Source organism: Typopeltis vanoorti, chromosome 9 (genome assembly GCF_054136105.1).
Source record: "Typopeltis vanoorti isolate ZY-2024b chromosome 9, IOZ_Tvanoo_1.0, whole genome shotgun sequence".
In the NCBI taxonomy this organism is placed as follows: domain Eukaryota; kingdom Metazoa; phylum Arthropoda; class Arachnida; order Uropygi; family Thelyphonidae; genus Typopeltis; species Typopeltis vanoorti.
In genome coordinates this window covers 42775266-42788527 of record NC_143557.1, presented here as the reverse complement: position 1 = coordinate 42788527, position 13262 = coordinate 42775266, and the positions used below count along the sequence as shown (strand labels likewise).

General features: G+C 34.2%; 1 protein-coding gene across 4 annotated transcripts in view; it reads right to left on the bottom strand.

The window, feature by feature from the left end:
• LOC150103008 (CCR4-NOT transcription complex subunit 3-like) overlaps nucleotides 1-13262 on the bottom strand; it is a 447199-nt gene that overhangs the window by 163620 nt on the left and 270317 nt on the right. For all 4 annotated transcript variants that reach the window (XM_090398514.1, XM_090398516.1, XM_090398518.1 and 1 more), the window contains exons 10-11: nucleotides 10421-10560; nucleotides 5515-5939 (exon numbers count right to left, since the gene is read on the bottom strand). In XM_090398514.1, coding sequence (XP_090254640.1) covers nucleotides 5515-5939; nucleotides 10421-10560 — 565 coding nt within the window. The remainder of the gene's footprint in view (nucleotides 1-5514; nucleotides 5940-10420; nucleotides 10561-13262) is intronic.

The following is a 13262-nucleotide window of genomic DNA, read 5'->3' as shown; positions in this document are numbered from 1 at the left end:
TAGCTAATCTTACACGCGATACGTGTTTCACGCACGTTCAATACTATTTTATTTGTAATTATTCTAGTCAGTTTTTTACAGTTATTCTAGTCAGTTTTTTACAGTTATTCTTGCAGTTTTATAGTTACACATAATTGTGAGATTGTTTCAACCTATATGTAAGTGCCCTGAAGACGCCAACAGTTAGAGTTTGGTGAAACTAGTTGGTTAAGTTAATAAAATTGATCAACACTTGATCCGTAAACCAAAAATATTATTACTAATTCTCAGGAGCAAGATAATAAACCTTCATTATAAGCATTGTGCATTTTCGGCTGGATTTATTTAAAAGTATAACATCATCTGCATAAAGTAAAGAGCTCAGATTAACATCTCCAATTTTGATAACACATTTAATACCACTTTCCTTCATAATGAAGTGGACAAAAAAAGGTGGAAGAAGATAGTGAAAGAGACATAGGACACCAACAGGCAGTGAGCCCATGGTTTGTGATGATGATATAGATCAGAATTTCTAAAATTTTTTCTACAACACAACACTCAACAAATCCTGAAATTTTAATGGAACACCTTGTTTAAAGATGAGTATCATCAGTCTCGTATTCAGTGTAAAACTAAGTGCACATTATCACCGCAGCAGGCTGTGTCGCATTGCAAAAATGTGACCGTGTACACTACAGGTGTGCCGGGTCACAGCACATCGCATTGACCTTGCCTGTGACCATGCGTTTCCTAGAATAGATACCTGTGCACTTCACTCACGCTAGGGTTGTCGACAACTGCGGGCGACTGTCAGCCAGCGCTTATTGGCCTTAATAGCACAATCCACACGCAAAGTGATGAGCATGATTTTCAAACATGTTTGAACTTGAAGCAGCATTTAAAACCATTTTAGGCACATATTAATTTTGATACTTTTTCCCGGAACACTGGTGTTCTGCGGAACATAGTTTAGGAAATGCTGATATAGATATGAATAACACAGGGAATAATGTACATCTTTATCTAACACCAGATTTACATGTCAAACCAGCTTCCTGTACTTCCTTCAATTCTAACTGCTGAATTACAACTCAAATAAAGACTAAGTATTTAATATAAGTTCTTCATGCAGTACTATCATAATATCCTGTACACCCCTTGAGGGTACATGTCAGGAATTTGATGATAATGATGAATAAATCATCAAATTCCTGATATATATATATATATATATATACCCTCAAGGGGGTGTAAAGGATATAATAGTACTACATGAAAAATTTACATCATTAATAACTTCCTAATTACAATTTTCCTCCAAATCAGTCTGTTACCTGTCAAGACTCCACTATTATCAGGTCTTATATTTCTGTCTTCTAAGGCACTTTTTACTGTATCAATCCACCTATATCTTGGTCTTCCTCTGGGTCTTTTTCCTGCCAACCTGGCAGAGAATTTTGCTAATCTTTCCTTTTCCATTCTGCTTAAGTGACCATACCACTTGAGATTACCTCTGCTAATGCATTCCTGGGTGCTGACAATATCTTTCCTAATATCCTCATTATTAATATGATATTGCCATTGATGCCATCTGTTCATGCCCCTAATCTTCCTCAGAACTCTCATATCTGCCGTCTCTAGTCTTTGGTCAAGTGTTTTACTTCTAATCCAGCTCTTAAATCCATAAGTTAAAATTGGTTTGAACACTGTCTTGTATACAGCTAATTTAGTATTTTGGCTAATTTCTCTGTTATTCCATATAAATTTATTCAGTTGACTTCCTACCATACCAGCTTTGTTGATTCTGTTGTCTATTTCCATATTTAATTTACCATCTTCTCTAAAAACCATGCATAAGTAGCTGAAATGTTTTACTTGTTCTATAAGTTCTCCATTCACAATGCAGTTTATATTTTCAATATTTCTGCCTATTTTCATTGTCTTTGTCATGTTATTGCTGATTTTCATACCAAATTTATTACAACATTTATTTAATTTAGTCAGAGAATCTTGCAGACTTGTACTGGATTTATTTAAAAGTATAACATCAATAAAGCAAAGAGCTGAGATTAACACCTCCAATTTTGATATCAGGTTTAATACCTCTTTCCTTCATAATGTGATCCATATAGATAATGAATAACATCTATTATCCCCTCTGTTGTTCATTATCTGACACCAGTTTTAACATTAAACCGTCTTCCTGTACTTTCTTCAATTCTAACTACGTCTCTCTTGGCATCTTGTCATATGCCTTTTCCAGCTCTACAAAGCTTAAATACAGATCTTTGTTATATTCCCATGATTTCTCAACTATCTGTTGTAAAGTGAAAATCTGATCCTGACAGCCTCTATTTGCCCTGAATCCAGCTTGTTCTTCACTAAACTTCCCTTCCACAATCCTTCTCAACTGTTTCTGAAATATACTGGCATAAATCTTACCAGGAACACTCAGTTGAGAAATAGCTCTGTAATTCTCACATTCAGTTTTATTTCCCTTTTTATTTATATATGGGTACTATGAGTGCTCTACTCCAGTCATCTGGAATTCTTCCCTCTGTCCAGGCTTTCTGGACAATTTCTCAATTCTAACTGCTTCTCTCTTGGCACCTCGTCATATGCCTTTTCCAGCTCTACAAAGCTTAAATACAGATCTTTGTTATGAATGATATAATCACAAGAAAGATATTTATTTAACCAAATATTTCGGTCTGGAAATAGCAGACCATCGTCAGTGGTATTACAAGAACAGTTTAAAAAATACAAGCTAGAATACTAACAATTTCTAGCTTGTATTTTTTTAAACTGTTCTCGTAATACCACTGACGATGGTCTGCTATTTCCAGACTGAAATATTTGGTTAAATAAATATCTTTCTTGTGATTACGTGATTATATCATTCAGTCTTATGTCACAAGTATCCTTGAAACAGCAAGATCTTTGTTATATTTCATGATTTCTCAAGTATCTGTTGTAAAGTGAAAATCTGATCCTGACAGCCTCTATTTGCCCTGAATCCAGCTTGTTCTTCACTAAGCTTCCCTTCCACAATCCTTAACTCAACTGTTTCTGAAGTATACTGGCATAAATCTTACCAGGAACTCTCAGTGGAGAAATAGCTCTGTAATTCTCATTCAGTTTTATTTCCCTTTTTATTTATATATTGGTACTATGAGTGCACTACTCCAGTCATCTGGAATTCTTCCCTCTGTCCAGGCTTTCTGAACTGTGCAATGCATCCACTGTAAGACTTTTATACTTTTATCCTCCATACTTCAGCATTTCTGGTCGAATATCATCTACTCCTGTGGCCTTTCCACATTTCAGGCTTTTGATGGCTTTTTCTACTTCAAGTATGGATATGTATTCCTGACTGCATGTCTGGTCAGTGTTTTTTTATCAGTGTGTTGTAATCACTGCTTGTTTCATTTAGCAAATTTTCAAAGTAATTACTCCATACTTCAAGGATATCTTTTTCTCCCGTTTTCATTTCACCTTTACCATCTCTAACTCCTTTTACAGCACTTTTTCCTCCATTCCTAAGCTTCTTCAACAACCTCCAGAATATTTTGCCACCTTCTTGATATTTATTTTCTATATTCTTGCCAAAGTGCTCCCATGACTTTTGTTTAGCTAGTTTTACACACTGTTTAGCTTTCTTACATTTGTCTCTGTATTCTCTAAGAGCACAAGCTGACTTATTTGCCAGGAACTTTTGATATGCTTTCTTCTTTTCCTTCACTGTCTCTTTGTGTCCACCATGGGGTTCTGATTTTTCTATCCTTGCAGACAACCTCACCAGATGCCTCTCTGGCTGAATCAATTAGTGTTTTCTTCAAGGCTTGCCACCAAGTCTTCAAAGTTTGGTTCCTGTTCTCAAACTCTTATTTTTCCTTGAATAATATTTGTGTATTTTAGTCTGCAGTTCACATCTGAGAGCTGCTCAACTTTTATTTGCTTTAAAACTTCTTACATGTTCATTTCAATATGAAATTCAATTTTATACTGCTCATGACTAAATGGTTATCACGTCCAATTTCAAATCCCCTGTACACTCTGGTGTCCTGCACAAGGGAGAAAACATCATTATCAACAATAAAATTGTCAATGAGACTTTTCTTATTCCTTGCCTCTTCTCTTCATGTGAATTTGTGCACATTTTTATGTTGGAACATTGTGTTACTAATAACCAGTCCATGTTCTGAGCAGAAATCCAACAAGTATTTGCCATTATTATTAGATTTGCTCTTTCCTCCAAATTTTCCCAATATATTTTTGTATGTCTGACAATCATTTACTACTCTGCTATTTAGATCCCCAACAAGGACCAACTTTTCCTTTTTCATTGTGTCAGTAGCTTTCTCTAGAGCCTCAAAAAATTCTTCCTCTTCTACTTTAGTAGAACCTTCTGTGGGACCATAGGCACAAATAAGTCTCATTGTCCAGTTCCCCATTCTCACATTTGCCAACATCACTCTATTTGAGACTACCTGCCATTCAAGATTAGCCGCCTTCTTAGTGTTGAATGAATAATCTATATAAGTAATTAATTTTACTTTATTTCACAAAGATGTTTAATTTCTGCTACATCTATTTGCTACAGATGTTTCCCATCACTGCTATGAATGAGAATTAATATCTTAATACCACTGCTCTTCCCTAAATCTACTAAACAATATGTACTGTGATTATGCTCTTCTCATTCACTGGTTTACTCTAAACTTGCAGAACAAATTTTTTTGTTTTCTAAGTTTATATTTGTTCTGCAAATTAAAGCAATTTTTCACCTTAGCAAACTCCTTAAAAATATAATCTGCTTTTCAAATGCATTAACAATTTTGCTTCTTATCAACTTTCTGACCATCATGCTACTAGTATACTGTACATTCAACTACTTGCTGGATCATCATCATTCAAAAAAAATTAAAAAATAATAATAATAATAAATAAAATAAATAATATGTAAATAACAAAGACATAAAATCCAGATAAGAAGGGAATGTATTTTCTGCCATGTCTTCTTCCATTAACTTATTTGTTTCTATCCTGACAACTAGTTATGTTTTAAGGTGGGAGATACTAAAAAGTTTTGATTCTAGTTATTACTTATCAAACAGCCATTAATGAAAATTATTCAAAACTCAATGATGGAGAGAGAGAAGCATTTCTTTAACATAAAGAAAGTTACTTTAGTTCCCTTATAAATTAAGCATAATGTTTTAATTGAATAAATATATTATAATGAGTGTAGGGAACATGTTATCAACAATTCACCAGTGATATAGCCTGTCTCAGTAATTATAGATAAAACAAACTGCACGTGAATTGCAATCTGAAAATATGCAGCCTATCAGTTCTCTGTTCTCAACAATAGATTAAAATAACTGAGCATTTCCTCTCTCTAAACAAAAACTATTTTAAAGATTAACATTAAACAATATTTTTTTACTTCTTTTTTAGGTAACGTCCTTTAAATGTAGTTTTTGCTTAATCCAAAAATTGATTCAAGAAGAAATGGTAAAAATAACAAACCTTTGGACTTAATGGTCCATTCATGAGCAGTGATGTCACTGGTGAATGTGTAATACCTCCAATATTACAGGAATTTGGAGGGGTTGGTGTACTCCTTTCTGAGCTACTCAGGGAGTTTGACTGTCCTGTTCCCGATGCTGCTGTGCTATACAAAGTCGTATTTACAGGATTACGATTTGAGATATGTGATGAAGATGAAATTCCAATACACAATGAATATTGACTTCCTTCTGATGATAACATATTGTTTGGCAATGACAAATTTGAGTGAGATTGATTTGATATAACACTGATCTGATTTCCAGTAATGGTACTCATTGAAGACACTGAGCTCAAAGAATGGGTAGAGTTAGTACAATTCTCATTACTTGCTGGCAGTGTATCTATACAGTTTATCTGTCTGTTGCTTTCTGGCATACTATGAGCTGAAAGACAAAATTTGTATTATTTCAGAAATGAATTTTTAAAAAAAGTGAAAATAGACGTTGTATTAATATCAGTGCTTGGATGGAAAAGTGCACAAACAACATTAAGCATTAAATATATAAATTTTCAATCTGCCATTCCAATTATTTACTAAGTCCAACTATTAATTACAATTAAAGAAGAAGTAATGATTTGGGATATGATTACAGATTTATTTTGTTAAATTAAACTTACAATAGCACAATGCAAGGAAACAAAAGTAACTTAGATTTATATATATATATATATATATATATATATATATATATATATTTATGTGAATCCAACCTACTACACATTTGTTAATGTGACTGGACTAAGGGATTAAATCATCAAGCTTCCTTGCTCTAGAGATGAAACAAGAAACCTCTTTCTTGACTCTTACTATTTACCTCTTACTATTTCCAAAGCTTAAATAAACAAGCTAGTAGTGATCTCACATTACAAAACAAAAATCATCTGCCACCTCAAGGCTTTCACAACCATCCATGGCAGAAATGGAATTTAAACTGACAGTCTGTTGAATGGAGAGCATATACACTCTCTTAGCTAACCATGTTGAATAATTAGTATGGCACTGCCTTTCCATATATCTCAAGCAAAAAAAAAAAAAAAAAGACTGTGGGATTCTTCTTCAACATCATATGAATCTTATCCACAAAAGCTTGTAGACAACATGCGATTCATGTCATATCCAGGTGGCTGGAGAGTGAAAGCATTATCCACTTTACCAACAGCCCTAAAAGTTTATTATGTCAATAACATAGATTTCTGTCTTCCTTTCTTAGACACACTAATCATATGATAATCAAACGGTTCATTCTTTTCTTTTTAGATGAAACTTACACCCACACAGGTACTTAAGTCTCACCACCATCCATCCCAACAATATGACATCCTCAAAACACACACATACAGAGTTAGTGTTATTTATTCTAATGACACAGTCCTTGTCACAGAAATCAATTGTCATCAACACACTTTTTTTTAGCTAATGGTTACAACCTCTATAAAACACACATATTACTTTATGTCCCCACCCTTCCTGCAACCAACACACCAAATCAGAGCAAAATTATTCCCATCCCTTATAACAGAGTACATCTGAAAAGACAGATAAAGTTCTTCCTTAATATAATCTTCATATTACTATCAACAACATTCATCTGCCCTCCAAAAGATTAGCTTCATCTTCTTGCACATCCTGAAATATAAAGGTACTTGTGCCTGCAACTTTGCCTGTGTTGTACAGCCCAGTAGAGCTGTAAACATCCACCTTGAAGAATGGGATGCTTCACACATAAAGGGAAGAAACTATAAAACATTTTTCTAACTTCAATAAGTATGGATGCATTAATTCTCAGAAGAGATCTGGGAGCCAGTCATTCTAAGACCACATTTAGCTTGATTCCTGTAAATAAACTTAATTTTTTTTTTATCCAACCACTAAACCTTGTCTTGATAGGACAGCAGTTCCTGTTTAATTGCAATTTGAATTGTTTCTACAGCGATCTAACTGAGGGTTGTATGCATCTTACCACAATTGTAGTAATTTGTACACTTGAAATGTCAATTTAAAAATCCAGCAAAATAATAACTCAAATTTATTATATTCTTTATAGGGTATATTACTATTATGAATGAAAGACAGCTAAGGTATAAATAAGGCTAATGCCCAGGTATAACAGAATACATTTCGAATTTATACCACTTTCTTGAACTATTAAGGTTGGTGTATAACCTTGGATTTGAAAAACATTACACAAGTTCCTTTCTACTATTCAGAAGAAACAATAGTTTCTTCTGAATAGTAGAAAATGAAAAGTGCTGCATGGTAGAAGAAATTTAACCCAGCGTTAGTAAGGTGGGGTGTCACAGACGCCAAAGATTTTAAATTGTCTGTAACTTTTTAACAACGCGTGGCAGTGAATCATGCCTCAGTATAGCTTCCCCTCCTGTAACCTGCTACGTGACGCCATAGACTACAGGCTGTTGCATGCAAGCAAGTTCAGTGTGCAGAGGTGTAAAGTGTGCTTGGGCCCACCAGACCCTACCTTACCAAAAGTGACTATTTACTTCCAAAACGTAAGTTGTTTTCATTTATATTCTATAAAATATTATCATTACTGCTGTCTTCTATATTTTTACATACCAACTATAAGCAAATATGTTTTGTAAATATTTAGAAGGTATTTTGAGAATAGTATCTTTTTTTTACCAGATGAGTTACAAGCAGGAAGAACAGAGGTTACGTCAACTTATAGATGACACTTTGACAGATGAGGAGCCATTTAACAGAGATGATAATAGTGAAATTGATTTAGAATTAGTCAGTAACCATGAGTCTGATACAGAATAAGACTGAGGAAGAATCCACTAATATTGATTAAAAAGATATGGATTTCTATAATACACTACATTATTTGGGTGGGTCTGTGGGGGCCCCACCTCACCACTTTTGTTACATTTTCCCACCTCACCAGCATGGGATTAAAAATGAACAATGGCAATTGCAGCTGACTTTCACAGTAGAAAATATTGAAAAACTAATGAAAAGAGTCTTGATAAAAGTCTTAAAGGTACATTGCTGTACTAAATACTGGGGGAAAAAAAAAAATTCACAACAAGAAATCACCCATTACAAAAAATGTTCTTATGGTGTACAGACTCTTTAGAGATCAAATATTCAATTATACTGGTTGTAAGAATTTGAAGTTCTAGGCCTGCACATATCCTTAATATAGTCAATATCATAATTTTACTTTGTTTTTCACTTACAGAAAAACTGATACTTTCAGAGATGATCAACAGATCTCACATGGAAAGTTATGCTTTTTTCAGCAAGCACGAGGTTTTTATTTTTGTAAGAATATTTTGTTTAATTTAGTTGGGATTATGGTAAAACATGTCTATTAATGTACCTGCTCTCCAACCAAGAGGCTGCAGATTCAAATCCTCTCATAAACATGGAATTTATCTCCCAAAGTCAGAGATAAATTTCATCATCTGGTGTAAAACCACCAATGTTTACTGTAGGCCTGAAGTGACTTAAAGCAGTTTCATGTTTGGTCTCGAGAGCAGAGTTTGTTTCCATAGCATGTAAAAATAATAAATAAAAAATAAATGAAAATAAACAGGATGAGGAACTGGATTGTTGGGAGGAGATCACACAGCCTTTTAAGGAATGAAGGGACTGAACTGGAGCTCCTGACCTAGCACCCAATTTCCATTTCTCATGGTGCACCTCTTTAGTATCTCTACCTGGATAATAAACAAGCATGATCTGGCAATATAGGATTTACAAACCGAACTGTATTGTTATTGGTTTAAACCAAAATAAAATGCTGGCACAACATGATGGAACGTCATGCTTTCTAGAGTGTCACTTGGTTAAACAAGGTATCTGCTCATTTCATGAAGGAACCATGGCAAACACCAAAAAAGTCAGCTGCTGGAATAAACTTCAACTCAGCCAGAAAAAACTTCAAAATCAGTGCCATTAACATAAGAAGCATCAACAGAAAATAAAATGAGCTAGCAGAAGAATTAGATAAGTACCAGCTCAGCATAACAGGAGTTACTGAAACAAAGAAGACAAAAACATGAGAGTTGTTCTCAGCAAAACACAAGATGTCATACTGAGACAATAATGATCAAGGAAAAGAAGAAGTAGCTATAGTATTCAATGCTAAATATTAGGATAATCTGCTTGATTGGTAAGCGATATTAAGTAGAATGATGTGTGAGAAAATATCAGAATGGACAATTGGACATTGAGACTGATTTGTGACTATGGAACCACAGAAAGTTTTACTAAGAAAAAGTAAAGAAAATCCCTATTACTGCTACCCACCAACCACCAAAACTTACACAACTCGCTTCAATAATAAATAAATTTTTCAACCCATAAAGTTGTTGTGGCAGTGTATGCATGTGCATGGATTCAAGAACGGGATTCTAATCCCCAGCCCATCAGTTGAAATGCAGACATTTTGCCAGTGTGATGCAATCAGCTTAATGGCAAATTCACTTCGTTTCGGATTTTGATTCAACATGTAACTGCTGCCATATCAGAATCCTAATCTAGTACTACTACCAAGGGAAATACTATGTATTCAGTAGTCAATTTTTCTGAATAAGAACCTGAATTTCAGGGAGGCCAAGCACCACTTAACAAGTAACTCAGCAACAGGTTGGAAAAAAAAAAGAAAGAAAAAAAAAAAGCACAGAAAAGGTTCCTCTAGCAAGTGACATAAACCTGTAAGGATTTTTCAAATGTTGCAGATATTACAATGAGGATATGAAGACATAGTTATTGAGAAAAATTAATCTTCATATCTAAATTGCTTGAAATAGTGAGCATTTTACTTAAAATTAAATTGGTTTGATTTAAATTTACAAATTTAGAACTAATGCAGCAAGAGAAAGAAAGATATATTACCTTTATTTGCATTACTATTTGGTATACCTGCAGCTGCAACTGCATAAGGAGTAATCGGCTGGGGAGGAGAAACAATTGGATGGCTACTACCATATGAATTTACTGATGGTGAACTACAACTGCTGCTTTGAGAAGAGGTGCTGAGGAAACATACCAAATAGGATCATTTAAGATGCACACTCAAAAATATTTATCATTTAATTTTAGAATAAAAATGAAATATAAGGAACTTCCAAGTGTCATGCAAAAAATAAAATAAAAATAAAATAATCTTTGCAATGCTGTGCTATCATTATTTTAAGTTAGACTGCCTCCTAAGGATTACCTTTTATATTTATTCATTGCTGCTTTCTTCAGAAAACAATTTCTAAATACAATGAATATCCATATTCAGTCTTTCTCTTTTTTTGTTAGGCTCAATGATCTATCATAAAACAGATAAATAACTTGGTTTCTTACTTATTTACAGAAACCAACTGTTTCTTGGTTCTTGTATGTTTTTAATCCTATTAATCCTATTAAAGCAATTAATCCTATCCACATTATCTGCTATGTCTGTAAATTGTCATATTCTTCTGGCCAGTTTGGGCTGTTCTGCAGGATGAAAATCATGTTTCTGGAAGGGAAAAAATCTAAGTTCCCTATATGAACTGGCTAACTCACCTTCACCTGAAAAGTCCCAATGTAGTTCTTCACATCATAGATGGAATTTGAACCAGGTCTTTCAGACCAAATGGCACTCACTGTCAATACTGAGTGAGCTAAGGAAGCTCTTTATGATTCAATATAATGAATAATTTGTAATATTTCTTCACAAATTTAGGAAAATGTTCAGTAAATGTAATTAGCATTCAAAATAAAAAAAACTTTAGTGAAATATATTGTATTAGCAAATAATGTCGTAATAAAACACACACACACACACACATCAAATTCCTGACATGTACCTTCAAGGGTAGTACAGGATATGATAGCACTACATGAAAAATTTACATGTTTATTAACTTTCTATCTACAATTGTAAATCAATCTGTTACCTGTCAAGACTCTAACATTATTGGATCTTCTTCTAAGGCATTTTTTACTGTATCAATCCACAAATATCCTGATCGTCCTCTGGGTGTTTTTCCTGCCAACCTAGCAGAGAACAGATGTTGGAAGTTTTTTCACACTTGGTTAGACTATAATAGATTTAGTTTAATCCTTTATCCAAGTGTAAGCAAACAGAGTTTGCGCCTGAAGTATCTTCAGGACTGAGACAACTCACGGTAAAGGTGGACCAAGCTCTCATCACTCCCTGTATTAGTATCTCCCATAATGCAAAGCACATTTCCTTGCAGACGTGTAATGCTATGCATTAAGGGAAGGGCCGCTACCCAGACCAGTTTCGACCTTTATTGAGGTCTCGTCAGTGAGAGCTAGACCCAGAGGTGGTGATACTTCCTGAGGCTGAAATCCTGTTTGCTTACACTGGATAAATAAAGGATTAAACTAAATTTATTATAGTCTAATCAAGTGGAAAAAAAAACTTCCAACATCTTTCTCTAAATCTAGAGTAATTTAATAATAAGGTGAGACACCGTTTGGCAACTCGCAGAGGTAAATATAACTTCTCCATTGCTGCCACCTTAGTATCACCTGGGTCTAGCTCCCACTGACTGAGTCGAAACCGATCTGGGTAGTGGGCCTTTCCTTAATGCATAGCATTATACATGTCTGCAAGGAGATGTGCTTTGCATTATGGGAAATACTAAAACAAGGAGTGATGAGAGATTGATCCACCTTTACCACGAGTTGCCTCAGTCCTGAAGATACTTCAGACACAAACTCTGTTTGCTTACACTTGGATAAAGGATTAAACTAAATTTATTATTACTGGCAGAGAACACTTGCTTTGCTAATTTTTCCTCTCCCATTCTCTTTAAGTAACCATACCATTTGAGATTAGCTTTGCTAACAATAACAAGTTCTTAACTAATATACTCATTTTTAATATGATACTGCCATTGCTGCCGTCTGTTCACACCCCTAATCTTTCTCAGGACTCTCATATCTGTAGTCTCTAGTCTTTGGTCAAGTGTTTTACTTCTCTTATTCCATATAAATTTATTCAGTTGACTTCCCACCATAACCATATCAGCTTTGTTGATTCTGTTGTCTATTTCCATATTTAATTTACCATCTTCATTAAAAATCATGCCTAAGTAGCTGAAATGTTTTACTTGTTCTATAGGTTCTCCATTCACAATGCAGTTGATATTTTCAATGCTTCTGCCTATTTTCATTCCTTTATCTTGTTATTGCTGATCTTCATACCATATCTATTACAACAGTTATTCAATTTAGTCAGGGAATCTTGTAGTGGATTTATTTGAAGTATAACATCGCCTGCATAAAACAAAGAGCTGACATAAACATCTCCAATTTTGATATCAGGTTTAATAACACTTTCCTTCATAATGTGATCCATATAGATAATGAATAACAGAGGGAATAATCTACATCCTTGTCTGACATCAGATTTAACATTCAACCACCTCCCTGTACTTCCTTCAATTCTAACTGCTGACTTACAACTCAAAGCCCATTGCTTGATATAATGCTTCACACTGACACCATATAACTCTAGTGTATAACTTAAATACAGATCTTTGTTATATTCCCATGATTTCTCACAATTTGTTGTGAAGTGAAAATATGACCCTGACAGCCTGTATTTGCTCTGAATCCAGCTGGTTCTTCACTTAGCTTCCCTTCAACAATCCTTCTCAACTGTTTCTGAAGTATACTGGCTTAAATCTTACCAGGAACACTCAGTAGAGAAATAGCTCTGTAATTCTCA